Raw genomic sequence first — 25,099 nt, 5'->3', positions numbered from 1 at the left:
ATTTCTTGCAATTCCTTGGGTCTAGATCCATCTTCTCTCACAAGTCTTGAAGATCAAAGCTAGAGCTACATTGTGTATGGTTAATGTCACGTCCCAAGCTCCGTGACAACGCCGCACACTCATTTAAGTGAGCATGCAAGGCTAAGAGTCCAACACATAACTAACAATGTAAAATACTCCAATCAAATCCTTAATTATCATAATACTAAAATCCATAAAAAAAAAAATTGATTATTCTTATCATATGAAATTATCCACCAAGTCCACTAATAAAATCTATTAACAAAACAAATAATCCAAGTACTTAAATCATAGTCCTACTCTCGGCACTCCCATATGTAAAAAAAATCCCGCGCAGCTCTACTCTTCAGAATCTGAAAAAAATAAAATAAGGGTAAGCTAGACAGCCTAGTAAATAACCAACCATCACTGCCAGCTGGATCAAGTATTAAAAAAAATAAAAATAAATCGATAATCAATAAATATAAATTTTTCTACAGTTCAATAAATGAACAATTATTTTGTAAGATGGTTTCATAACTAAAAATAAACAATGTACAATACATTTTAAATGAAAAGCCAACAAGATAATTCATTGTTCAAATCGATGGTTCGATATTCAGATGGTTCAATGATTTGATTCACAAAACCCAAGTCTTATTGACTACGGTCACATAGCCCGTGACAAGGCCCAGAACCACACATAGGCCGGTGGTAAAGCCCCAAAAGAAACTAGTTTCTGTGCCAATAAATAACCCCCATTGGCTAGGGTCCAAATCATAGTCAGACTAGAGTGATGTTCAAAATTCACACAATACACAAATTTTAAATAAAACATTCGATATTTTCAGAATAAACGTTTAGTATAATTTTCAGAATAGTTTCACCGAATATTCAAATAATTTTCATAATAATATTCGATGTTGTTTTATACTTGACCCATATTTTATTTTAAGAGAACAGGAAAGCTACGAATAAATATTTATGATTTTAAACGATTCGATAGGATTAAAAATAAACCAACAGTGATAGAGGGTTACTTACCTCAAACAGCTAAAATAAATTTCCCAAGCTAATCTCAAATTACCAAGATTCACCTCAATCTCACAAACCTAATAAAATATTATACCACATAAACAATTATTATTGATCACCATGATGCATCTATCATTCTTTTCTTTATAATGTACTAATCTAATCCTATAGTCTACAAGTAAATTCCAAAACCCCAAAATACATACACCCAATCAACATACAAGATACTATGTCTAAAGAAATAGTTAGGAGTACCATAAAAACAAATCTTACCTCCAAGAGATGATTAGATCAAAGTCACCAACCTATGAATCTTCTTTCTTTTCTTTACTTCTTCTTCTTCTCTCTCCTTTTTTTTTTTTTTTTTTTTTTTTTTTTTTTTTTTCTATATTGCTAGATCTGCCGCAGCAGCCACAACAACATCACTACCTCTATTTGTTTGCTTCTATGATTCCAAGACCTAAAGCCCAAGTGGGCCTATAACCCAATCTCCCAAAATCACAAACTTAACCATCTAAGTAATAAAAATTTTAAAAAACCACCTCATAACTAATTCCTTGATGTTACTAAAATGACCCATATAAATTAATTTAATTACTACTTTATCCAAAAATAATTCTACACATAAAAAATTTGGATTTTACAGTTAAAATTGTAAAATTTATTAGGAAACCCATTGTCGTGTTGATAATACACGTACACTTTCCTTTGATTCCCTATTTTCGCAGTTTAAAATTTTCCTTCTTGCCATAACCTTTGTTTTCAAGCATAACTTTGTTCCCAATTAGTGTTAATTTTTTATACAATTTTCGTTTTTCCGTTACACTGTCTTACTGTTTTTGTAAATTCATGTCACGTGTGTCTACCAATTTAAAAACTTGACTATAAAATATAAACAAAAGGTAGATAACACAAAAATTACGCATGGGAACAAAATAGAATTTTCTGAACACTGCTTTTAAAAAATTATACCAAAACAAGGTGTCTTTTATTTTTTTGGATGCACAACATACACTTTCTTGAACACAAATAAATTTTTTGGGTGAACCAAAAAAGAGGGAATCATAGACGTAGGCCCCTCCGTCCTTGTCCCAACTATCACATGCAAGTGAACTTCTTCAAATGCAGGAAAGTGTACCCACCACCACCAAAGATCTCTCCTTGTATCATGGATATGTCTATATAATCATATGTTGACAGTGTGGTTCTCTCGCACACTCCCTCTCCCTCTCGCTTAAACTCTTTCATTTTCCATTGTTTTTGCAGAAGCAGTGTGCTTACATTTGTACATAGCACCCATTTTATTTTTGCATATTTTGCATTCCATTTTTTAGAAATGGCGAATGACGCTGGTCATAGTTACATCGTGCAAAGTATTACATCCCGAGAAGCTGTCGGTGAAATTGCGAGGGAAATGGTGGTCGAAACTGATCACAACTTGATAGAGGCATGGAACAGTGCAGCTAGATATTATTACAACCATTATCACAAAGTCCCTCGAAATACATCAATACTTTCGGGGCGTTTATGGATGTATGAGTTGTTTAACGGGCACCAAGGCCAGTTTGAAGATGCTGTCAGTATGTCCAAACCAGTGTTCTTGTTGTTATGCGACACGTTTCATAGTTTTGGATTGACACTGCCACAGCGGGAGCATGGCGTTCCGCTAGAAGAGAAGGTAGCCATTTTCGTTTGTGCATTGCAGGGAATGGATTGGAAAGATTTGCAAGAACGGTTCCAACACTTGAAGGAGACTTTGTCACGCAATTTCCATGAGGTTTTGCAAGCTATGACACCGTTCACATCTGTTCATAGTAGGAGTCTTACGCCTGAGCAAGTGCAACAAGGGGGTCACCCACATTTACAATCGCAACGGCGGTACCGGCCATTCAAGGTGACACTTTCCATAAAATTTTAAGTATCACAGTGGCGACATATACCCTGAATTTTGTATTTATACTTTCTGAATAATGGTGTGTTGCGTAGGACTGCATCGGTGCACTAGACGACACTCACGTGATGGCTCGTGTCTCGCTTGGAGTACGCCACTTCGTACTATGGCCGGAAAGGCGTGCCAACACAGAATATACTGGCCGTATGCGAGTTTGATTTGTGCTTCACCTTTGTGTCAGCCGGTTGGGACGGGAGCATGCATGATAGCAGGGTGTTGCACTACGTGACAACCGAGCCTAAACATCGCTTCCCGCACCCCACACCTGGTAAAAATTTTAAACATTTAACAAAGTAGTATAATTTTAAAATAATAGAAGACAAATTACGACATCATACTTGCTCTTGAACACAAAAATCTGTCTAAATTACTATTTACAGTTGGTAATTGATTTAAAAAAAATATAATTTTTTTAAAAAATTGTGATAATGCGAACATGTCTACATGATACTGCGAACATACACAATATCATTTTAAAAAAAAATTGTAAATAAACAAATTTATGAAATAAATTAATTTGAAAAATTTCTACGTCGAAACAAAATATTTAAAACTACTATTTACAAAAAACAGAAATGTAATTCAAAATTGTTGTATTTGACAAGACAATGTATTGACAAAAAAAGTATTTCAAAACAAAATTGGAAAACAAAATAATTAGTAATACAATAATAGCAAATTTATTTTTTTGGAAAAAAAACAAAAAAAAAACTGCAAAAAAATTGTAGGTGGAAAATCAGTATATGAAAATCAAAATTAATTGAAAAATAATTACTTGCAAGAAAAATAATTTGAAACAAAAAACTGACTTGAAAAAAAATTATTTGTTACTAACAATCTGAAATGTCAGTTTAAAAACAATATAAACTTCTGATTTGACATTACGATTTTTCCTAAAATTATTGTAGGTGACAACCATTTATAAACCAAAAAAACTCTTTTTGAACGATGTCTTATTGGTAGTAATTTTGAGTTTTGTGATTATAAACTGCAAAGTGACAACCAAATGGTCACTAACTAGGCAACAGTGAATAACATTTCTGTGTTCGTTGCAGGAAAATACTATTTGGTGGATAGCGGTTATAGCAACAAGACAAGGTACCTAGCCCCACATAAGGGGTATAGGTATCACCAAAATGCCCATCGGAATCGAACACCACAGAATGAGTTCGAACTGTTCAATAAGGTACATTCGTCATTGCATAGTTGTATTGAGCGAACATTCGGTGCGTGGAAGTTGAGGTGGGGGGCATTGCGGAATATTCAGAAGTTGAGTTTCTCTAATCAAGTGACCTTTGTATGTGCGTCGATGGCGTTATATAACTTCATATTCTGACACAGTGAAATTGATGAGGTCACGCTGGCTATCCCAAACAGCACCAAATACGTGGGCCCCGAAATGCCCGACCACGATGAATACACACGGGTTGCCGATGTGATTGAGGAAGGGGACTCCGACCCCGCAATGGTAGCTGTAAGAGGGAGCATTACGTACCAACTAAGACGGCAACTGAACACGAATATTTGAAACATTAATGTTGGTTAAATTTATAATGTGTGTAACTGAGATTCAAATTTATATTATCATATCTTCTTAAAAAACGTTTGGTTTTAATATTCTGATGTGTTCGGTAAATTACATTGTGAACGAATTTTATTTGAACAGGAAGTATGTCCAATCATTAACATATAAAATACATGAAGGATGTATGTCCAATAATTTTGTGATTCTTTTTGAAGATTTTTTTACAAATTTTACTTAGAAAGTGACTATATAATATAAATTTAACTTGATGTAGTGTGAGACGTATTTACAATAAATTTAATTTATATAAAAAAAATTCTAAATCGATAATATTATTTTTAATTTTAATCATTTAGAGTAAATAAATTTGGATGGTGGGTCACCACAGCCATTAAGGTGCTTGTGATAGCAATTCATCCATGTGGTTGATGGCAACCTCTTTGGCAACCTAACCATCGGAGAGTAAACAACCTAACCACTAAAAAAAAAAAAAAAAAACCTAACCATTGATTTTTGTGAAATCGATATATTTAAATAGAAAATTTGTACACACTATTCATACAAATTTTTAATTGAGGATGTTTCTTGCATGTATGGTTCCATTTTAATGTGAAAATTTTTATATACATGTACAATTTTTTTTTTTTGTACATGTTACATTGTTTAAGATAGAAATTTTAAAAAATTATTATGAAAAAAAGTGATGAATGATTCAAATTTAATATTTACATCATGAGATTCAAATCTAAAAGGAAAAGGAAAAGAAAAAGAAAAATTCTAGATAAAAACAAAAAAGGAAAAGAATGAATAAAAACAATCAGTGTGTTTGGTTTGAGTTTTTTGGATTAAATTTTTTGAAAATTGACTTTTTTGGTTTTGTGTTTTTTTGTTTTTAGTGAATATTTTTTAAATTTTAAACATTTTTTTACTTTTTTAGATGCACCTTACTTAGATGTATCTAAAAAATAAAAAATTTGTGAAAAAATATTTTAAAAAATTAATAAATACATAAAAATATAAAAAATGTACTGAATTCTTGTATTTTTTTTATATTTTTGGTATTTAGTGAATTTTTAAAAGATTTTTTTTATAATTTTTTTATTTTTTAGGTGTATTTATGTTGGTTGTGTTTAAAAAGTAAAAAAATTGTTTAAAATATTAAAAAAATTTAATAAAAATAAAAAAACACCGAAAATAAGAAAATAAAATTTTCTGAAAAGCATTTTTTAAAAAGTAGAAACAAACAATTAAAAGGAAAAGAATCAAAAAAAAAAATGACTAAGGAAAAAAGAAATAACGTTGAAAGGAAATAATGAAAAGAAAAGAAGGAATAACTCCTCCAACACCACCACCACCAACAAAAAAAGAGAAAGAAATAATGTTAAAATGGAATAGTTGAGAATTAAAAGGAAAAGAATAAAAAAAAAAAAAAATGACTAAGGAAAAAAGAAATAACGTTAGCCGTATGCGAGTTTGATTTGTGCTTCACCTTTGTGTCAGTCGGTTGGGACGGGAGCATGCACGATAGCAGGATGTTGCACTACGTGACAACCGAGCCTAAACATCGTTTCCCGCACCCCACACCTGGTAAAAATTTTAAACATTTAACAAAGTAGTATAATTTTAAAATAATAGAAGACAAATTATGACATCATACTTGCTCTTGAACACAAAGATCTGTCTAAATTATTACTTACAGTTGGTAATTGATTTAAAAAAAAAAAATTTTTTTAAAAAAAATTGTGATAATGCGAACATGTCCACATGATACTGCGAACATACACAATATCATTTTAAAAAAAAATTGTAAATAAACAAATTTATGAATAAATTAATTTGAAAAATTTCTACGTCGAAACAAAATATTTAAAACTACTAATTACAAAAAACAGAAATGTAGTTCAAAATTGTTATATTTGACAAGACAATGTATTGACAAAAAAAGTATTTTAAAACAAAATTGGAAAACAAAATAATTAGTAATACAATAATAGCAAATTTATTTTTTTGGAAAAAAAACTAAAAAAATTGAATGGCCATTTGTATTTATTTCACCTAAAAAAATTGTAGGTGGAAAATTAGTATATGCAAATCAAAATTAATTGAAAAACAATTACTTGTAAGAAAAATGATTTGAAACAAAAAAACTGAAATGTCAGTTTAAAAAGAAAACCTCCTCGAACACCACCACCAGCAACAAAAAAGAAAGAAATAATATTAAAAAGGAATGGTTGAGCATAACAAAAAAAGAAAGAAATAATGTTAAAAAAAGAATAGTTGAGCATAGGTAGGGAATTCTAAATTGAGTGAAATTTATTTATTTAGTTTTTTCTGAGTTTTATTTCCATCAGCTTCCCGCCTATATAGATATATATATATATATATATATCGGGGAGGGGAGGGGCAGCAATTGAAAGTTTTGATAACGCCACCATCAATACCTCCTCCAACACCACCTATACCACCACCTCCTCCAATAGCACCACCACTACCTACACCGCCACCGATACCACCGCCAGTACCTATACCACCACCAACGGCCTCCTCCAACACCACCGCTACCACCTATGCCCCCACCAATACCCCACTGCCACCACCAATACCTCCTCCAACACCACCACCACCTATACCACCATCAACGCCTCCTCCAACACCACCACTACCACCTATGCCCCCACCAATACCCCCACCACCGCCACCACCAATACCTCCTCCACCACCACCACCACCACCACCACCACCACCAACAGCTCCCCCTATTCCACCACCACCACCTATACCACCACCAACACCTTCCCCTATTCCACCACCACCACCACCAACGCCTCCTCCAACACCACTACCACCACCTATGCCGAGGGAGGAGAGGGGAGGGGGAGGGAGCTTTGATAGCAGAGGGGAGGGGAGGGGAGGGGAGGGGAGGGAGGGAGGGAGGGAGGCGAGGGGAGGGGGATGGAGGGAGCGGTCTCGCTTTTTCTTCTCTTCTCGCTTTTTCTTCTCGTTGAAAGAGACAGGGCAACAATGTTGTCTGTGGCTTCTGCTGAAACACAAAAACCAAAGCTTTCTCATTCTCCTCCTCCGCCGCACAAACAATTGTCTTCATCTTCCGAAACCCATGTTTTCCAATCAAAGCTTCCTAACATTCCCATCTGCAACCACCTACCTCCACATTTACTGCTTCCAAAACCTCTCTTAATTCCTAGACAGACCCTGTCTCATCATTGATTCCACCGGTAAATCCTATTCTTTCTCTGAAACCCACCTCATTTCCCAGAAAGTCACTGCTGGATTCGTCTTCACATTCATAGGTGCTTTGATGATCACCCGTTGAAGCAGCTTCCTTGAACCTTTCATCTCTCCACATCACTCTTAGCGAGGGGAGGGGAGGGCGGGCCGAAAGGGGGGAGGGAGGGAGGGAGGGAGGGGAGTGAAGTGAGGGGAGGGGAGTGACGTGAGTGACGGGAGAGGAGTGACGTGAGGGGAGTGACGGGAGTGAGGGGAGGGGAGTGACGTGAGTGACGTGAGTGACGGGATTGACGTGAGGGGAGTGACGGGAGTGACGTGAGTGACGTGAGTGACGTGAGGGGAGTGACGGGAGTGACGTGAGTGACGTGAGTGACGTGAGGGGAGTGACGGGAGTGACGTGAGTGACGTGAGGGGAGTGACGTGAGGGGAGTGACGTGAGTGACGTGAGGGGAGTGACGTGAGTGACGTGAGGGGAGTGACGGGAGTGACGTGAGGGGAGTGACGGGAGTGACGCGAGTGACGTGAGGGGAGTGACGTGAGTGACGTGAGGAGAGTGACGTGAGGGGAGTGACGTGAGTGACGGGAGTGACGTGAGGGGAGTGACGCGAGTGACGGGAGTGACGTGAGTGACGGGAGTGACGTGAGTGACGGGAGTGAGGGGAGGGGAGTGACGTGAGTGACGTGAGGGGAGTGACGGGAGTGACGTGAGTGACGGGAGGGGAGGGGGTTGGGGGGGGTTAGGGCGGGGGCGGGGGGGGGTTGGGGGGGGGTTGGGGGGGGGGCGGGGGCGGGGCGGGGGGGGGGGGGGGGGGTTTCTTGGCACTCCAACAGATAGATCTGATACACTTGGTCCAGAACCATTAGAAAGCATGCAACAGCACTTGTTGCTTCTGGTCTGTTTGAGGAAGCAATTGACCCTACAGTTGCTTCACAGGTAATATAGTTGCTCCATTTCTACCTCTCTCTTATCCGCACACACTTGCAATCTTAAAAAATGGAGAATTTACACTGTTTGGTGTGAGGAGTGGGAGAGAGCCTTTAAATGGGGGTAGTTTTGAAAGAAAATAAAAAATGGAAATTCAGGTACAACTAGAGCACTTCCCAAATTGTTATGGCATTTTTTTAATATGGTTTAGTTTTGATTTGAGTTTGTATGCTAATCAAACAACATATCTATGCTTCTCATGGAACCTATTATTTCAGAAAAGTGTATTTGCAGTTGGCATGATCTGCTGTGAAGAAGAAGGCCGTTTGAAGGAGAAGCCTGTCTTGCTGCAAAGCAGGTAAAGACTATTGGTCTTGTCCATTAGTTTCCCCCTAGGCGTTCATCAGGAATGTTGTGTTGCCTCCTGCATTAATTGTGTAAGCTTTACAATTTTGATTCTCATCCCACATGAGGCTAAACATGGTACTATACATGAAGTTAACTTCTGAAATTTCATATCATGAAAAAAGAACCTTAACTTCCCACTTTGAGCATGCAACCCATATTGGGATTTGGGCAGATAGTCTCATTGCTGTATTTATTACTTGAAATCCAAAGCCATTAGTTGGAATATGCTATGTCTAATATTAGGTTAAGTTTGGTAATCTTTTTAAGCTCTTTGTACTAATATTGCATTTGTCCATGTCTTTGGAATCTTAAACAGATTATTGCAGCAGGTCCTTTTACCACAACTGACAACTTGTTCTTTGAACCTCTAACTGAGCTGCTAGCATATGCACAAAGAAAGCAGCCTCAGTTAGAGTAAGTTTGTGACGCAATCCACTCTCAATGCCCTGCCTAATGTAGAAAACGTAAAGAAAGAGCATGATCATGACCCAAATTTTAGCTCTGGGTTGGACATGCTTTTGCATTTCTCTTCCAACTCTTCAAACCAATCCGATCAGTCTCTGCCCACAAAAATTGCAAAACTCGAAGCTCGGATGGTTGGAAAAGCTCCCTCAGCTGCGCCTGCCCCGGCGCAGGCCACCTGGCCAGCTGCTCTGTGTGTGGCGAAGTATGGAGTTGCTGCTACTGCAGAGAATTTGTCCGAGTCCTTGCCTTCAAGCGATTCTGATGATGATGTGAAACTTGAATTCTGTTTATTCATTTGGATTTGTAGTTGTTTTGATCTTTCACACATGTTTGAGATGTAATGTGGTCTGTTTTGAGTTTGTTTATGATTGCTAGCTCAGTAATAGGCATGATAATAACCCTGCCAATTGACGGTAAAAACGGAATTCCAAATCTTAACCGGGCTGCGGGGTCCAAATTTGACGGTATATGGACATAGAAAATGTTACATTAATGTTTTAGTTGAATCTTGCAACTTCTGGAATGACCCAAATTTTAGCTGAATTAGCATTAAAAGTTGAACAGCCATTCTTTTCCTTGAATTGTTATAATCAATTTCCCAAGTTTGGCTGGAAAGTTCAGCTTATGGATAAACTTTGTATGAATCCAATTTCAGGTTCAATTGAATCTGAGGTTTGATTAGTTTTGGGAAAAAACTTGGTGACTTTGAAATTGTAATGAAGAATCAAATTGAATCTAATTTATTGAATTCTGTTTGTACACTTGCGTTTGTAGTTGTTTTGATCTTTTGCACATGCTTGAGATGTAATGTGGTCTGTTTTTAGTTTGTTTATGATGCTAGTTCAGTAATCTGATAAAGCCGCGAATTAACAGCAAAAACGAAATTCCAAATCTTAACGGGTTGTGGGGTCCAAATTTGACAGTATATGGACCATAAAAAATGTTGCATTAATGTTTTAGTCGAGTCTTACAACTTCGGGAATGACCCAAATTTTAGCTAATTAGCATTAAATATCGAAACAGCCATTATTTTTTTTGAATTGTTATAATCAATTTTCCTGTTTGGAGGAGAAATCCAGTTTAGGGATAAGTTCGTATGAATCCAATTCCAGGTTCAATCTGAATCCGAGAGTTGATTAATTTTGGAAAATACTTGGTGACTTTGAAATTGTTACAAACAGATTAAATTGAATATAATTTTTTGATCCTCAAATTGACACAACAGGTAACTATGCAGTCATTGATATCTGAATTTTATATGGCAGCTTGTCACCCATCGGGGGTATAATGGCAAGGAAGTACATTAACTTGTTCGACTTCAAGAGCGAGCTTTTAATTTGTGCTATCAACGTAGCTCTAACTTTCTCTTTTTCAGGAAGGTTTCACTAGTAGATTGTTCTTGGTCAGGCAAGCCTATATGTTTAATTCAAGTTTTAGGATTGAAAAATTGATTTGTGAATTTCATATAGTCCGTTACGAGATTGAGTTAGAATGTGTTATGTGCTGTTAGTAAGATGTCATCTTGAAGTTATTCTCTTACTTGGCTTCAAAACCCAAGTATGGGGTTGAAGGGGATACATGTTGGATTTTGTGAGTGAATGTAGATATGCAAGGTTGCATCCATGAATAAAAGGTAACTATAAGCACAAGAATGTCCGAGCGCACATTCACATTTTCTGCTTATTTCTTTAAAATCAACCACTAATAGTTGGGAAATGTATGCTTGCATGAACAATACAATGCGGAATGCCTGTAGCAAAATTGTAGCAAAATTGTCCAAGAAAGAATTAGAAGGTTAGTAAACACACCAAATGATTGAAATTATATCTTATTAGGACAAACAAGAAAAAATGGAGTGAAAAAAAATGGCAGGATTGATAAATAATGATAGAGATGGAATTTATTGTTGCCAATAATATAACTAATCTGTGGAAGTTCTGTGAGCTTTTGTGTATTTAAAGAACTGTTTCATTTCAGGTGATGATGCACTCACCCTCGACTTGTATGTGTCAGTGCATGCTTGTGTGTTTCTGTACATTTTTTTTTAATTTTAATGAGTTGTCTTGTCTAGATTCGTGGACTGTTGGAGTAATAATATCTCACAATTAGAAGTTCTGCATTTCCTCTTTCGGAAACAGATTTTGTGTTTTAGTTGCTGTGATTTACGGTCTGGTTCACCTGATTTTTTATTTTTATTTTTATTTTTTTTTCACGAAGCATTATGGTTCACGTGCTTTTTAAAAATCTCTGAATTTTTTCCTTCTTTTTGAATTCAACAACATTGTCTTTTTACTCTTATGATAGAATGGAACGGCGTATCTCATACAAGCAAATACTCAAAAGCGCCGGAAACTTGAAGAAGATGACAACTCATCTGCTTCTGAACATGTTGAGGTAGACTTCTATATAGCAATTGTTTGCTTGATTGGAGCTTCAGTGTGGTGATATCTGTCTCAAGTATTAAACCTTTTTTCTAGCCATTTATAATCTTTTACTTTTTCAGCCTTTGTTATTGTCTATGTTTTTTGAACACGTAACGGTAATTTTATGATATGTTTGATATTGATATGCTATCATTTACCGGTACTCTTCTTAGGCATGGCTTCTTTGGTATTAGCTGTTATTTCTGCATTTTTTCTCTTAGATTTTATTTTAATGAAACGATAGCATAGTGATGCTTACATATGAATGAATCAGGCTGTGGCTGACATAGGACAAAAGGTTGTGGAAACCACAGACCCCAAGCCAGGTGTAGATGTGAATAGGAGAAGACAAGGCCGTGGTAGGGGGCATGCTGCTTCAGGCAGGGGCCGTGGTTCCAGAGTTAATGGTCAGGCGAAAACACAAACTTCTCCTCCAATTAATTCACCATCAAATGGTCAGCTTATCAACTCGCATCATAAGGTATGATCTGTACAACATGACTTTCTCCGATTTCTTTCCGTATCTTCTTCAACTACTGCTGCTGCTCATATGGAATTGTGAAACATAGCAGCAGGGGATGCCCTTTTACATTGTGATTGGGCCCAGTGGAGTACCATAAGACGTTGATACTTGGTTGCTAGTAATTGTAGTACCATATGAGCTTAACGCCTGTAAGCTCTGTTGGATATGGCACTGTTACATTTGTTCACTGTGTTATGCAGAAACCTTCAAATTATTAATGTAGGCATTATAATATAATAAAAAGAATGTCCCAAAATATTTGCTGATCTAGAAAGAAATGGGCCTAAATTATTGTGAAGACCAGACAATGAATTGTGGATGATTGATATCCTATCCTCCATTTTTTGTCATCATTATTTTGTGTGCTGACTTAGTATATGGCCCAATTTAGACTATATTGATTTATATTTTCTTCGCAAGTAGCTGTTCAATTGTAATCATTTCCCTTCAGAACTGATTCCTGCATGTGACATTGCCATTTGGCCATCATTATACTATTGTGGCATTGGCGAGGAGAGTTTGCTATGGAGTATACAACACTTAGAATTGTTAATAAATGTTGATTATTTATTCTTGAATTAAGGAGTAGAATTCTGTATAACTTTACATACATGGAAGGTCGCAGTAATGAATTTTTGGGGATAAGATAGTTGTTTTTGCAAAATAATATCATCTGTATCATGTCTATTAAGGTACTACATAAATACTCATTGAAATCCTCCTTGAAATAAAACACTGGTAATAGAATGTAATTTACTGCATATAACGTGGTAAAAAATGTCACAAGATACACAAATTAGAAAAAGTCCACATCTATTAGATTGTTCCATGCCACTACTGTATAATATTTGAATATTAATATGGACAGTATCCTAAGAGTGGCCTTGACTAATTTTGAAATCTTTTAATTTTATCCATCCCATGAACTATTTTTCCACCAGCTTTACGTAAATTTTGATATGAGATCACTGCTGGTTGGTGTTTTCATTTTTGTTGAAAATTCCACGGTAAGGACACAAGGATTAGTTTGGTTTTTAGTATTTATAATTAGAGATATATATCTTGGTAAGTTAAAAAATTAATGGGCCCATATGTGCTGGGCTGGAGATCCCCCGGATTATTAAAAAAAGTAATTATATATTGATAAGTCATGCTATCATATGCATTGAATGTGCTTCTAGGTGCCTAAGCATTAAGTGACAGTATCAAACCAAAGATAAGTGCATCACAATATCTTACCGAGACAAGCATCATGATACACCTTCGTCCTTCTGAGTTGTTGAGACACATGTCCTTTTTTGTAATTTATGTATTAAACTCAAATTGTATGCATCAACTAGGCATTGGCTGGCAATGCCTAAGGCTGGTGAAGAATACTGTCGTTCTTCCTAAGGCTGCATCCTATGTGGTATAGAGAAATACTGATACCTGAAAGATTCTGAAGGCGATTAATGTTTGTCTTATGTGTTTGTTGTTATTGTTTGTTTGATAAAACTAGGTTTATTTTGCAAGTGCAGAAAGACGTGAAAGGATGACTTTTGCTTGTGACTTTATGGTTAGCAGCAACATCAAGTGATTTTTATGGTGGTAATCCATTTGCTGTCTTCCCTTTGTTTTCCCCCCTTTTGCAGGATGGTTGGTCCAAAGAACAAATTGGGAGTGATGACCGCTCTTCACTAGAGGTATTGTGTTTCATTGTTTTATGGTGAAATTTGTTTCTGGTAGGAGCTTTGATTTGCTAAAAAGGGGAATTGAAAGAAAAATCTTCTGCTGCATAATGTCCGTTTTTGTTTTTATTTCTTACTATTTTGGAGATGGTTAGATAGGATAATCCTACTGCCTTAGGTATTCTTGCAGTAGATGCAGTAAGCTTTTGATTTCTCATGATCGTGTATGCTTCTGTTGTCAACTAACTTTAGGAGGAGATCACTTCTTTACGTGCAAAAGTTGCAGCATTAGAGGAGGACTTCAAGAAATCCCGTCAAGAGGCCGCTGATTATCAGCAACTATGCCACCAGTTAGAAAAGGTATAATTATCCTTCACTCATTTGCAGTGTTCAGTTTTGAGAAACTTTGTTCACTTCAACCGGTGATCTCTGTTTTCATATTCGTTATTGAATTTCACAGGAACTGAAGGACCTTAAAGATTATGACCAGCAAATGAAGCCAAAGGTATGCTTTTCAAATCTTTATGATCCCTCTAATCAATAGCATTGTCATTCTTCAGTGTTGTGTTTGGCTGTTTGATTTATTTGCATAACCAATCTGCTTTTTAAAACACTTGATGTATTAGCTTTTGCTTTCTTTGTTTTTCATGTGCTATAGGTATTTGATTGGTTTGTCAGTCTGATAGTTATTGCTTCCTTCTTTGATGCAGAGAATGAAGATAATGTCTGATCTGTTGATATCTGTTTCTAAAGCTGAGAGACAAGAAGCTAGGTTGAAAGTACGCCAGGACTCTTTGAGACTTGGTAGTGTGGGTGTAATCAGGTACCACATATATTCATTTTGTTTTTCAGTAAAGAAATACTCAGAATAAATCATTCTCCTTCGATTTGGTTCCCACAAATTTATGGAGAAACGAAGACATGGGAGGAAACTGACCTCCAGAAAACACGCAGGAAAGTTGCTAATAAATATTTCTTCTCTTGTTGAAAATAGATGGTGACTTGAATTATCTGGATTGTAATAATTTATGTTATATTGTTCAAACTTGTCAGACTTAGTCTCTTTCATATACCAAGGATCAAAATTTCGTTTTGGTGTGTCGTTTCAGTCAGCTTGGAAACAGAAACATTTCGTTTTGGAAACACAAGGGAAATGATAAAAAATTTGGAAACGCATGAAAATATTTGGAAGGAAAAAAAATAAAGGCGATATAAATGTTTATGCAATCTCTATAATTAAATAATTGAACATGTGTTGTACGCATTTCTTCACATAAAGGGCACAAGTATACACTCCGGAAGTAAATTCAATGCAAACCAATTGTGTATGCTATCTGTTTCTTTACCCATGTATATTGCAAAAATATGCTATATTCAATTGTGTATGCTTCTGGATGTTTTTGGTTGTCTGAATGGGATTAGAAGCTCTCAAATATGCCTTCATGTTTTGGTGATGGCAATTGATATATAGGATAATGCTTTTTAATTTGCTATTTTATCAAGTCAATAGTGTTATCCTAAACAGTTGTTTGTAATTACCCAATGAGAGATACTATTTGAAGTTATGTGAAGCCCTTAATTGTTTAGATGTTGCCACCGCAGAACTTTTTATAACTCTTGATGTTTGAGTTAAAAAAATTCCATTCATCTTTTCCTTTGTTGTTTGTCAATTTATATTGGATATTAATTTTTTGTTTAATAAAATTGCAGAGCTGGAACTATCATATCTGAGACATGGGAGGATGGTCAAGCACTTAAGGATCTCAATTCTCATCTTGTATGTTTTTCTGTATTTTGTTATGAAATAGCGACCATCGTAATGTCCTGGCTCTTTAAATTTCGTGTACTTGCGTGGGATGACTCAAACCTTTTTTGGGGCCCGAAACGAAAAAAAATCTAAATGAGGGCTTTCTGTAGTTCCATAGGTTTTGTAATTTTTGGCCACTTATTTATATCTAATAAAACTATGCTGTGCATGTGTGTAGTTATTAGTCATATTTGTGCTTAAGAAATCTAATTTGGATCACATACTAAGAAATCTAATTCCATAATCCATACCCAATTGGCAAATTAAATTTGGATTTTGAGTTAAGTGAGAATAGTCAATGTATTGACTCCATACTTTAACTGAACCAAGTTAAAGCCTTGTGTCCAATTAGGTGGGATCGGCTGCATGAATCAAATTTTTTATTTTTGCTCTGTCAAAGGCTCTATAGTAGAAATTAAAAAAAATTAACGTGAAAACTCTAAAATCAGAAGCACAGGAGATTTAGGAATTGATGGAATTTGAGGTCCATGATTCCAAAATCCTGTAATTTCTCTAATCTTATGACTCTAGATCACACGAGCATACCCCTAGACAAAGATTAATATATATATGGACGGACTTGGCTTCTTTTGTTTTTTAGTGGGGGAAGTATCAATATGAAATTCTTGTTGGATAAGAAATATCTGGCCGTATTTCTTTTAGTAAAGAATTTGACCTTTTCATTACACATTCTCGTTTGTCACATATCCTACTTACTGTACTTTCCAACTTGAGTGTTCACTGCCAACAGAGTATGTTATGGTTTTGTGTGACCTAGTTTGATTCACTGCTTCCTCTATGAACTTTGGTGGCACAATAAACTCAAATTTCATAATACTGGAAAGATTTTTATCTGACCTTGATTTATGAAGTGCTTAAATTCAATGATCCAAGTCCATGAAATTGTTCTAATAGAATTTACATTGATGTGATTTTTGTTTTATAGAAACATTTATTAGAAATAAAGGAAGCTGTTGAGCGGCAGCGAAAATCATTGAAGAAACGACCGACAGGTAATTGTTTTTGAATCTTCATAAATTTGATTGTTGCTACTTTTTGACTACTTTTGTATTTTCTTTGGCCAATTCCAAACTTCGAATTTTTGACTACTCTTGTTTGTGCAGTACTCTTCACTCCATATCTCCCAACCAACATGATTTATCAAAAAAAAAAAAAAAAATCTCTCCCAACCAACATGGCCATCCATTTTAAATCCCTGTTTTCAAACCTTTCCTTTTTTGCTCATCCGGGTTTTCAAACCTGGAAGGCTGCTTCGTATTACCATTTAACACAATTGAAGCATTGCCAAACATTTTTCTAGGAAAGTGGGACTGTGACATTTGAAAAACACATATTCCAGTAATAGAGATTAAAACCTGTCAAACCTTGACATCAAGACTGCTTCCTAATTATTGAACTAAGTAAACCTCACCCTTCTTCCCTTTCGTGTAACGTCAACAAGCTATAATTTTCTATAAAATCAGACAATTCCTTAACAGCAGAAGAGATACTCTTAATGATGCATCCTTATTTCGATTGAAGTGCTTGCTCTTCCTTATTGCTCAATCTGTTGCATCCTTATTTTTCTCTCTGTGACCCACCTTAACCAACCTCAAGTGTGCAGCCCCTAGGTGTCAGTGGCACACATCTCATCAGTCAATGATAAGCTTCAATCTGCAATCCTCTCAATAGACTTTCCTGTCCCTCCAAATTTCCTATCATGTCAGTCATTTCAGACCTGTCCAGTGCAGTCCCTTTTTTCACCAACTTTTAAAGCTCAATTACTCATGTGCCACTCTGTATTCTCTTCCTTATCAGAATCAATATGACCTGATGCATTCTAGAGCATTCCCTACTGCATGGGAAAAGGTTTGCTTTGCTACTCTCATAGCCCTACTTGGCTTCCCTTTCTAATTCATGTTCAATAGCTGAAGCTACCTTGTATGTGCTCACCTGGTTGGGTCTGATTGCTGTAGGACTTTGCTTCAACTCTTTTCCCAGGTTACTGAAGTTTTAGCCATTTTTCCAGCCTCATCATCAGTAGGAAAACTTTAACAATTCATTATTTTTTCTCCTTCTAAACTCGTCCCTCTCTAAAGTGCCCCCCTCCTCATCTGTTGGAAAACTTCAACAATTCGTTCTTTTGTTCCACTCATCAAGAGCAATAAAACCAATTATCCTGCGCACCACAGATGCAAAGGGAGCCCTAAAACTCAAATCTGAATGCCCTTGGGTTAACAATTTGAATCAACCGACGCACCCGCAAGTCCAACACAAGCAGCTGTTCCTTTGAATGACTCTCTCAAATGCAGTGCCATACAAGCCTCAGACTGATGGAAGTAGAACCATGCCTATACATTCATGTCCTACACGTTGACCCTATTGAGTGTTGTTAAAATCTACCTACTCCACTAAACCTTCACCCACTTAAACCTACTCCACTAAACCTAACCCACTACACCACTACCACCTCACCTACTCCACTAAACCTAACCCACTACACCACTACCACCTCCACTTCACCTACTCCTTACCTACTACACACTCACCCTCTTCTATATATAGGAATCATGAATCATTGTAATGTACATCAATATATATCAATCAATAATACATACAATTTATTCTCTCCTTTCTCTATATCAATATTTTTTTTACATGGTATCAGAGCAGGTTTAGAACCTAGTATTTTTCGCTTCACCGGCGGGCGGCAACCTCACCTTAGCCGTCCGCCGGACCTCAATCTATTCCGCTTATTTTCTACACATACCTTCCACTCTCCACAGCCGTAACTCTGCAAGAAGAGATCTCTAAGCTCTCTCTCCTTTCTCTCGAGAGCTTGTTTTTACCGCTGCTGTACATTGGATTGATGCAAGAACACTATGTCAGGCAAGGAGGAAGATGTCAAAGAGCATGAAGGTGTGGATGAAGATGTCCCAGAGGACTCTGAAAAGGCCATGCCATCACCCCAACAGGAGGAGGAAGCTGTTAAGAGCAAGTATGGGCCCAAGAAACCACCACTTATTTGTAAGGACCATGAACGTGCTTACTTTGACTCTGCTGATTGGGCTCTGGGGAAGCAAGGTGGAGAGAAGCCCAAAGGACCACTCAAGGCACTTCAACCTAAACTGCAGCCAACACAACAGCAAACCCGATACCGGAAATCGCCTTGTGGTCCGTCAGATGGTGAAGGAGAGAACACTCCATCAGAGGATGCAGCTGCAAATGAATGAGAGGCTACTGTTGGTCTTTTGATGTTGTGAGAACTAGTGGTTCGTATTCTAATATCTGAATAGGCGACCACTAAATTTCTGCACTCTCTTTCCACGCAGTTCCCAAACACATCCACTACCTCACCTTTATTTCCATTATTATAAATGACACCCACCAATTTGTCAACTTTCCCACCATTTCGTATGATGACAGGAGGAGACAGCACATGGAGGGGACACACACAGCAGCACATAGTCCAAACCCATTTTCTTTTCTTCTTTTCTTTCTTTATTTATTTCTTTCTTTTCATTCCTTTATTACATCTATACCCATATCCATCATCACCTTCTTTCTTTATTTATTTCTTTTAATCACCTTTTGCACCCCACTTTCCTTTTATTTATTTTATTTTATCTTCCTTTTTTCGTAATCAAAAAAAAAAAAAAAAAAAAAACATCCACCCACATGGCATGTCCCTCAACCTTTTGACAAGTTATTTTTCTTTTTCTTCTTATCCCCGTATTTATCATTTTCGTTTTTTCCTATATATATATATTAACAAAAAAAAAAAAAAAACAAAAAAAAACAAAAAAAACCAACAATACAGATTTGCACAACAACTTTGTTTTATTTATATTAGGGATCAACCCCGATCACAATTTTACACCAAAAAAAAAAAAAAAAAAAAAAAAAAAAAAAAAACCAACAACAACAACAACAAACCAAAACACAACACCAAGACGGCCACCAACCGACCTCACTTCTTCGCCTATTCCGCCGGTCTTTTCTTCTTGCCTCCGTCCTGGGCGGCCCTTGACGGTGTTGCCTCCGTGTTTCCCACTCCACTGGGCACGATCACTATTCCTTGCTCCTCCACTGCAGCATATGGCGGACCTCCGAATCGGAACATCACGGTGGCCTTCCGCTTCAGCTCCTTGTTTTCTGCCTTCAGCACACTTATCTCTGCTCGCGCATCCTTATACATGCGTTGGAGCAGAGCCAGCTGGGAGTTTAACTGTTGCACCTCATTTGTCCTGCTCTGCAGCCGGTGCGACAAGTTTGTGACCGCAGTCATGGTTTCCACACATGACTTCAGAGTATACTGATTGGCCTCAATATCAGTTTGCACCGCCATTTTATGCTCCACCGACCGCATCGGAAAGTTCAACGGAGCAAACACAGAGGTGTTTGGTTGAGGTTCACTGGCCACCGCACCAGTTCTCTCTCTTGTTGACTCATTGAGGTCGGGAAAGAGAGTGAGTAGACCACGGGATGAAGAGGCCATATTCTGGGTAGCTGAACGGGAAGAAGAGGCCATGTTTTTTGGGTTGCTGAGTGTTTCCGATAAGGGTTGGATACAGAGTATTTACAGATTGTTTCAGAATAACAAGTTCAGAGGTTTCAGTCTGGTTTGGTTTCCTCCGCCTCCGCATTGGTTTATATTGACACAGACGACGCGGCCGACATGCCGCTCTGTCGCTCACGTGCCTCGCCGCGTCTCCGGCTCACCTTTTGATGGCTCGACGCTTTCTGTCGGGCACGACTTTTGATGAAGTGGGCGCGCCTTTTGAGGGCGCAACTTTTGATGGCACGCCTTTTTATGGATTGGGCACGCCTTTTGATGGCACGCCTTTTGAAAGATTGGGCACACCTTTTGAGGGTGCGACTCCTTTATGGGTCCGACAAGACTCTGTAAACTGTCCCGACATTGATTCCGGTTAGCTCCTTCATGGGTCCGACAAGACTCAGTAAACTGTCCCGACATTGATTCCGGTTAGCTCCTTCATGGGTCCGACAAAGACTCTGTAAACTGTCCCGACATTGATTCCGGTTAGTTTCTACAAGGGTCCAGCAAGACTCCGTAAACTGTCACAACATTGTCTTCTACAACGGTCCGACATGACCCCATAAACTGTCTTCTACAACGGTCCGACATGACCCCATAAACTGTCTTCTACAAACGGTCCGACATGACCCCATAAACTGTCTTCTACAACGGTCCGACATGACCCCATAAACTGTCTTCTACAAACGGTCCGACATGACCCCATAAACTGTCTTCTACAACGGTCCGACATGACCCCATAAACTGTCTTCTACATCGGTCTGACACCACCATACAGTGTCCTCTACAACGTTATGACACCCCATACAGTGTCTTCACCAACGGTCTGACACGACCATACAGTGTCTCTTATCCTCTTTTATTTTTATGTATTTTCTTGTTTTGTTACTCTCTCCAAACTCAAGTTGGTTAGTTCCTATCCCCCTTGAGTTTGCGGGGGGCTGTTAAAATCTACCTACTCCACTAAACCTTCACCCACTTAAACCTACTCCACTAAACCTAACCCACTACACCACTACCACCTCACCTACTCCACTAAACCTAACCCACTACACCACTACCACCTCCACTTCACCTACTCCTTACCTACTACACACTCACCCTCTTCTATATATAGGAATCATGAATCATTGTAATGTACATCAATATATATCAATCAATAAGTCCCTCATCGATTGGGTACAAAAATAATGTGCAATATGCAAGTGTCACCCTCACCTCAAAAGCTAGCTTTTGGGGTTGAGCATGCTCACTCGGCAGCACCTGCCACGTGTAGGCCAAGGATGCACCCTACCCATCACTAGGTACTTAGGTTCTTATACCATTTTACATGGTCTAAACCGTGTAACATTGAGAACTGCTCATTTTTTGTTTGCCCAAGGTCAACACCTCGATGTGGCATTCCAAGGAAGAACTAGGTTACATGATGTGGTCTCCTTCAGTGCCTTTCTATACAAAGTCCTAGCATTAGATGTGTTATGTGTACTTCTCAGGATGAGGAGAGGCTGAGCCATGAGTTGAAGCACATGACGCTTAGTTATTTAAACCCCCCCCCCCCCCAACAAGAAAAAAAGGATGTTACTCCCTTTCTATCATGTCATGTGTAGATTCTACATGGGATGTCTACAAGATAGGTTTTTGCCTTAGTTGGGACCTCTGTTATTTACTGCACTTGCATTTGGTTTTACCTCGACACTTTCTGGTGTTTCTGTATCTAAAGCCAAAAATAAAAATAATAAAAATTTAATAGAGTGCTGAGTCTGCTGATCCTGTTGTACTATGTGAATCACTCTTTTGACTTGGTTTCTGAGTCATTTCAAATCTGATCCTATTGTCAATGCCATGTCATTATATTTGGCTGTCCACTTTCTGGGCTTGAGACACTGCTGTATGCATATAATTGCATCGTGGTAGTTTAAGGTTTTGTTATTTATTTTGAATCCTTAATATACAAATTTAAGAAGTTCTTAGTATATCCCTCTCTCCCCCACTCCCAATTGTTATCATGTGTAAGTCATTTAGCAAAATTCTGAACACTAACCGTGTTGATCATTCATTGAAGATAAGGGAGATGTAATAGATGCTGAAACAGGGTCTCAGGAAGATGATATTCTTATGCAGGATGAGATCTACAAATCCTGTCTAGCCAGCATCAAGCGTGTAAGTTACTATTTTTTTGTAATTGTCATTCTATCCCCATCCCCACCCAACTAAAGACACAAAAGGGGGGCCGGGGCAAAAAAAAAAAAGAACACTTATCTCATTGAGCCATGGATGCCCTTCAAGAGGAAGAGACCGTTATGCGCGAGAGGGATCGATATGAACTAGAGAAGGGAAGGCTTATACGTGAAATGAAACGTATACGAGATGAGGATGGAAGTGTCATTCTATCCCCATCCCTCTCTCCCCCACTCCCAATTCTTTATTTTGAATCCTTAATATACAAATTTATTATTTTTTTTTCTTTCCCTAATTCAATTTATCATTTATGAGTTAGAACATATTCAGTGTGTACCATCCAAAGACAGCTTCTTGGTTTTAAGCTTTGATTTGTATTTTTCTGTACCTTTCCTCTTTCCGCTTTCTATATGTTCTTACCTGTTGCTAATTTAGCAGTCAATTGATCATTTCTTGTCCTGTAAATTCAGGTATCTGCCTCCGGAATGCTTTGAGCTAAGCAAGACGCCTCTCATATCTTCTAAGGTCAGTGAAATCGAACTATATTTTCATTTGTGAGGACTATATTTTCAATGCATCCCGATACCTAATAGTTGTCCCCTTTGAAGTATCTTCCTTTAGATGGAAGTGTTAATGATTTCTGTGTTTCACATGCTCAATTTAACAGTTCATTTTCTTAGGCTAAGGTTATTCCTAACATTATATATTTTTTTGGCAAAATAGGTTGATGTTTGGTCGGCTGGTATTCTACTTTACCAAATGCTGTTTGGCAGACGTCCTTTTGGGCATGACCAGTCACAAGAGCGAATTTTACGCGAAGATACTATTATCAAAGCTCGCAAGGTGGAATTCCCTTCCAGACCTGCTGTCTCAAATGAAGCGAAGGTGGGTTCTTCCAATTTGTTCATTGCCACTCATTTGGATTAGTAATTTTTTTTTTTTTTTTTGGTGTCCTGTTTCCAACCAAAGTAAAAAAAAGAAAAAGAAAAAGAAAAAGAAAAAAGAAAAAGGCAAAACAGGTAGAAATAAAAATAAAGACAAGAAGAAGGGAACAGAGAAATAAAAAAAAAATAGTTTTCTTTGACATGGCTAATTGCTCAGGAAGTCTACTAGTTTCTTCAATACAATTCCTCACATCTCTTTGATTTTCTGCAGGATTTTATTCGGCGATGTTTAACATATAATCAAGCAGAGAGGCCAGATGTGTTGACCGTTGCTCAAGATCTGTATCTTACATACACAAAGAAGTGAACATGATTACAGATGTGTTGTGCCTATTTACCTCAATTATTTGCTTCTTATTCTTATAAGGATGTAATAATACATATATGCAGAATTGTGTCAAGAAAGCCAAAAGATGTATGGGCAGTTCGTCTCACCATTGGTACTTATCTCATAGATGGCAAATATTTCAAGCCCTTGGATCTTGAGGATTGATTCACTTCATTGTTTTACTATATTCAATGTATACGTGAATTTTCATGGGGATTCGTATGGTCTTCTTTTAATTTTTTAAATGATTCTTTGTTGTATTTTACATTTGTGGTTTTTATCATGTGAGGTTTAAAAAAATACAATAAACTTCACTTCATAAGTTTAGTATAATTATTGATTTTTCTTTTAGTAAAACCAAAGTAATCAAAATTAATTCACATAATTTGTAGACGCAGAATAAACAAGAATAAAACATATAATTTAATATATAAGAGATGATAATATAATTTTTTTATTTATTTATACTTGTAACAAATTACTGATGAAAAGGAGACTGAATGTCAAGTAAATTAAAATTTTAAGGAGATTTAGTATAATTATACCAAATTTATTTGGTTCGATATACTTTCTCTCAAGAAGATCAGTATAATTTACCCTTAAAAATAAAAGGTGTTAGATGATGTTCATTGAATGTTGGACTATTTGTGTTCAATATGATATACTTTCTCTCAAGAAGATCAGTATAATTTACCCTTAAAAATAAAAGGTGTTAAATGATGTTCATTGAATGTTGGACATTTGTGTTCAATATGAGGCACGGGGTGATTATAGCTTATTTTAATTTGAGAGTCTGTGTCAGATTGTTTGGTGCAGTTTCTATTTATAGCTTATTAGACAGAAATAACTTAAATAAGTTGAAAAAAGCTGATTATTTGAAAGTTGGGGTAGGGGTGCTTTTAGTTTCTACTTTCTGATTATCAGCTTTTAACTTAAAAAAAGCTTCACGACTGTTTGTTATAGTTTTTGGAGATGATTATAGCTTATTTTGATTTGGGAGTTTGTGCCAAATTGTTTTGGTGCAACTTCTACTTATAGTTTATTAGATAGAAATAACTTAAATAAGCTGATTATTTAGAAATTAGGGTACATGTACTTTTAGCTTCTGCTTTCTAA

At 37.0% G+C, this 25,099-nt stretch overlaps 1 protein-coding gene and 1 long non-coding RNA gene across 6 annotated transcripts; one reads left to right on the top strand and one right to left on the bottom strand.

Moving 5' to 3' along the window:
• The first annotated feature begins 8,557 nt into the window (after nucleotides 1-8,557).
• Nucleotides 8,558-24,199, top strand: LOC114265696 (serine/threonine-protein kinase TOUSLED-like). Of its 5 annotated transcripts, none has more exons than XM_082906554.1 (15): nucleotides 8,558-8,691; nucleotides 8,977-9,040; nucleotides 9,407-9,824; nucleotides 11,860-11,949; nucleotides 12,253-12,459; nucleotides 14,133-14,183; nucleotides 14,421-14,528; nucleotides 14,629-14,673; nucleotides 14,879-14,991; nucleotides 15,879-15,945; nucleotides 16,922-16,988; nucleotides 22,596-22,693; nucleotides 23,182-23,236; nucleotides 23,435-23,596; nucleotides 23,867-24,199. In XM_082906554.1, the coding sequence occupies exons 3-13, from the start codon at nucleotides 9,603-9,605 to the stop codon at nucleotides 23,203-23,205; spliced, it is 1,092 nt and encodes a 363-aa protein (XP_082762680.1). In that variant the 5' UTR covers nucleotides 8,558-8,691; nucleotides 8,977-9,040; nucleotides 9,407-9,602; the 3' UTR covers nucleotides 23,206-23,236; nucleotides 23,435-23,596; nucleotides 23,867-24,199. The 5 variants fall into 5 exon arrangements, with proteins under 5 accessions (XP_082762680.1, XP_082762681.1, XP_082762679.1 ...); XM_082906555.1 differs by having other exon boundaries at nucleotides 8,961-9,040; nucleotides 14,424-14,528; XM_082906553.1 differs by having other exon boundaries at nucleotides 8,961-9,040.
• Nucleotides 18,544-21,689, bottom strand: LOC145807758 (uncharacterized). Its single transcript, XR_014351113.1, has 2 exons — nucleotides 20,819-21,689; nucleotides 18,544-20,782 (listed from the first exon to the last, which is right to left on the bottom strand). It is a non-coding gene; the product is annotated as an uncharacterized LOC145807758 (long non-coding RNA).
• Nucleotides 24,200-25,099: the final 900 nt, after the last annotated feature.

This window comes from Camellia sinensis, chromosome 14 (assembly GCF_055761805.1).
Source record: "Camellia sinensis isolate YWXY chromosome 14, ASM5576180v1, whole genome shotgun sequence".
Taxonomy (NCBI): domain Eukaryota; kingdom Viridiplantae; phylum Streptophyta; class Magnoliopsida; order Ericales; family Theaceae; genus Camellia; species Camellia sinensis.
This window is presented reverse-complemented; position numbering and strand designations above follow the sequence as displayed.

Excerpts from the sequence above, each read along its gene's own strand:
- LOC114265696 (XM_082906554.1), top strand. The coding sequence starts at position 9,603 with ATGCTTTTGCATTTCTCTTCCAACTCTTCAAACCAATCCGATCAGTCT. Across the intron at positions 14,529-14,628 it reads TATGCCACCAGTTAGAAAAG|GAACTGAAGGACCTTAAAGA; the intron begins GTATAATTATCC and ends TGAATTTCACAG. Across the intron at positions 15,946-16,921 it reads AGGATCTCAATTCTCATCTT|AAACATTTATTAGAAATAAA; the intron begins GTATGTTTTTCT and ends TTTGTTTTATAG.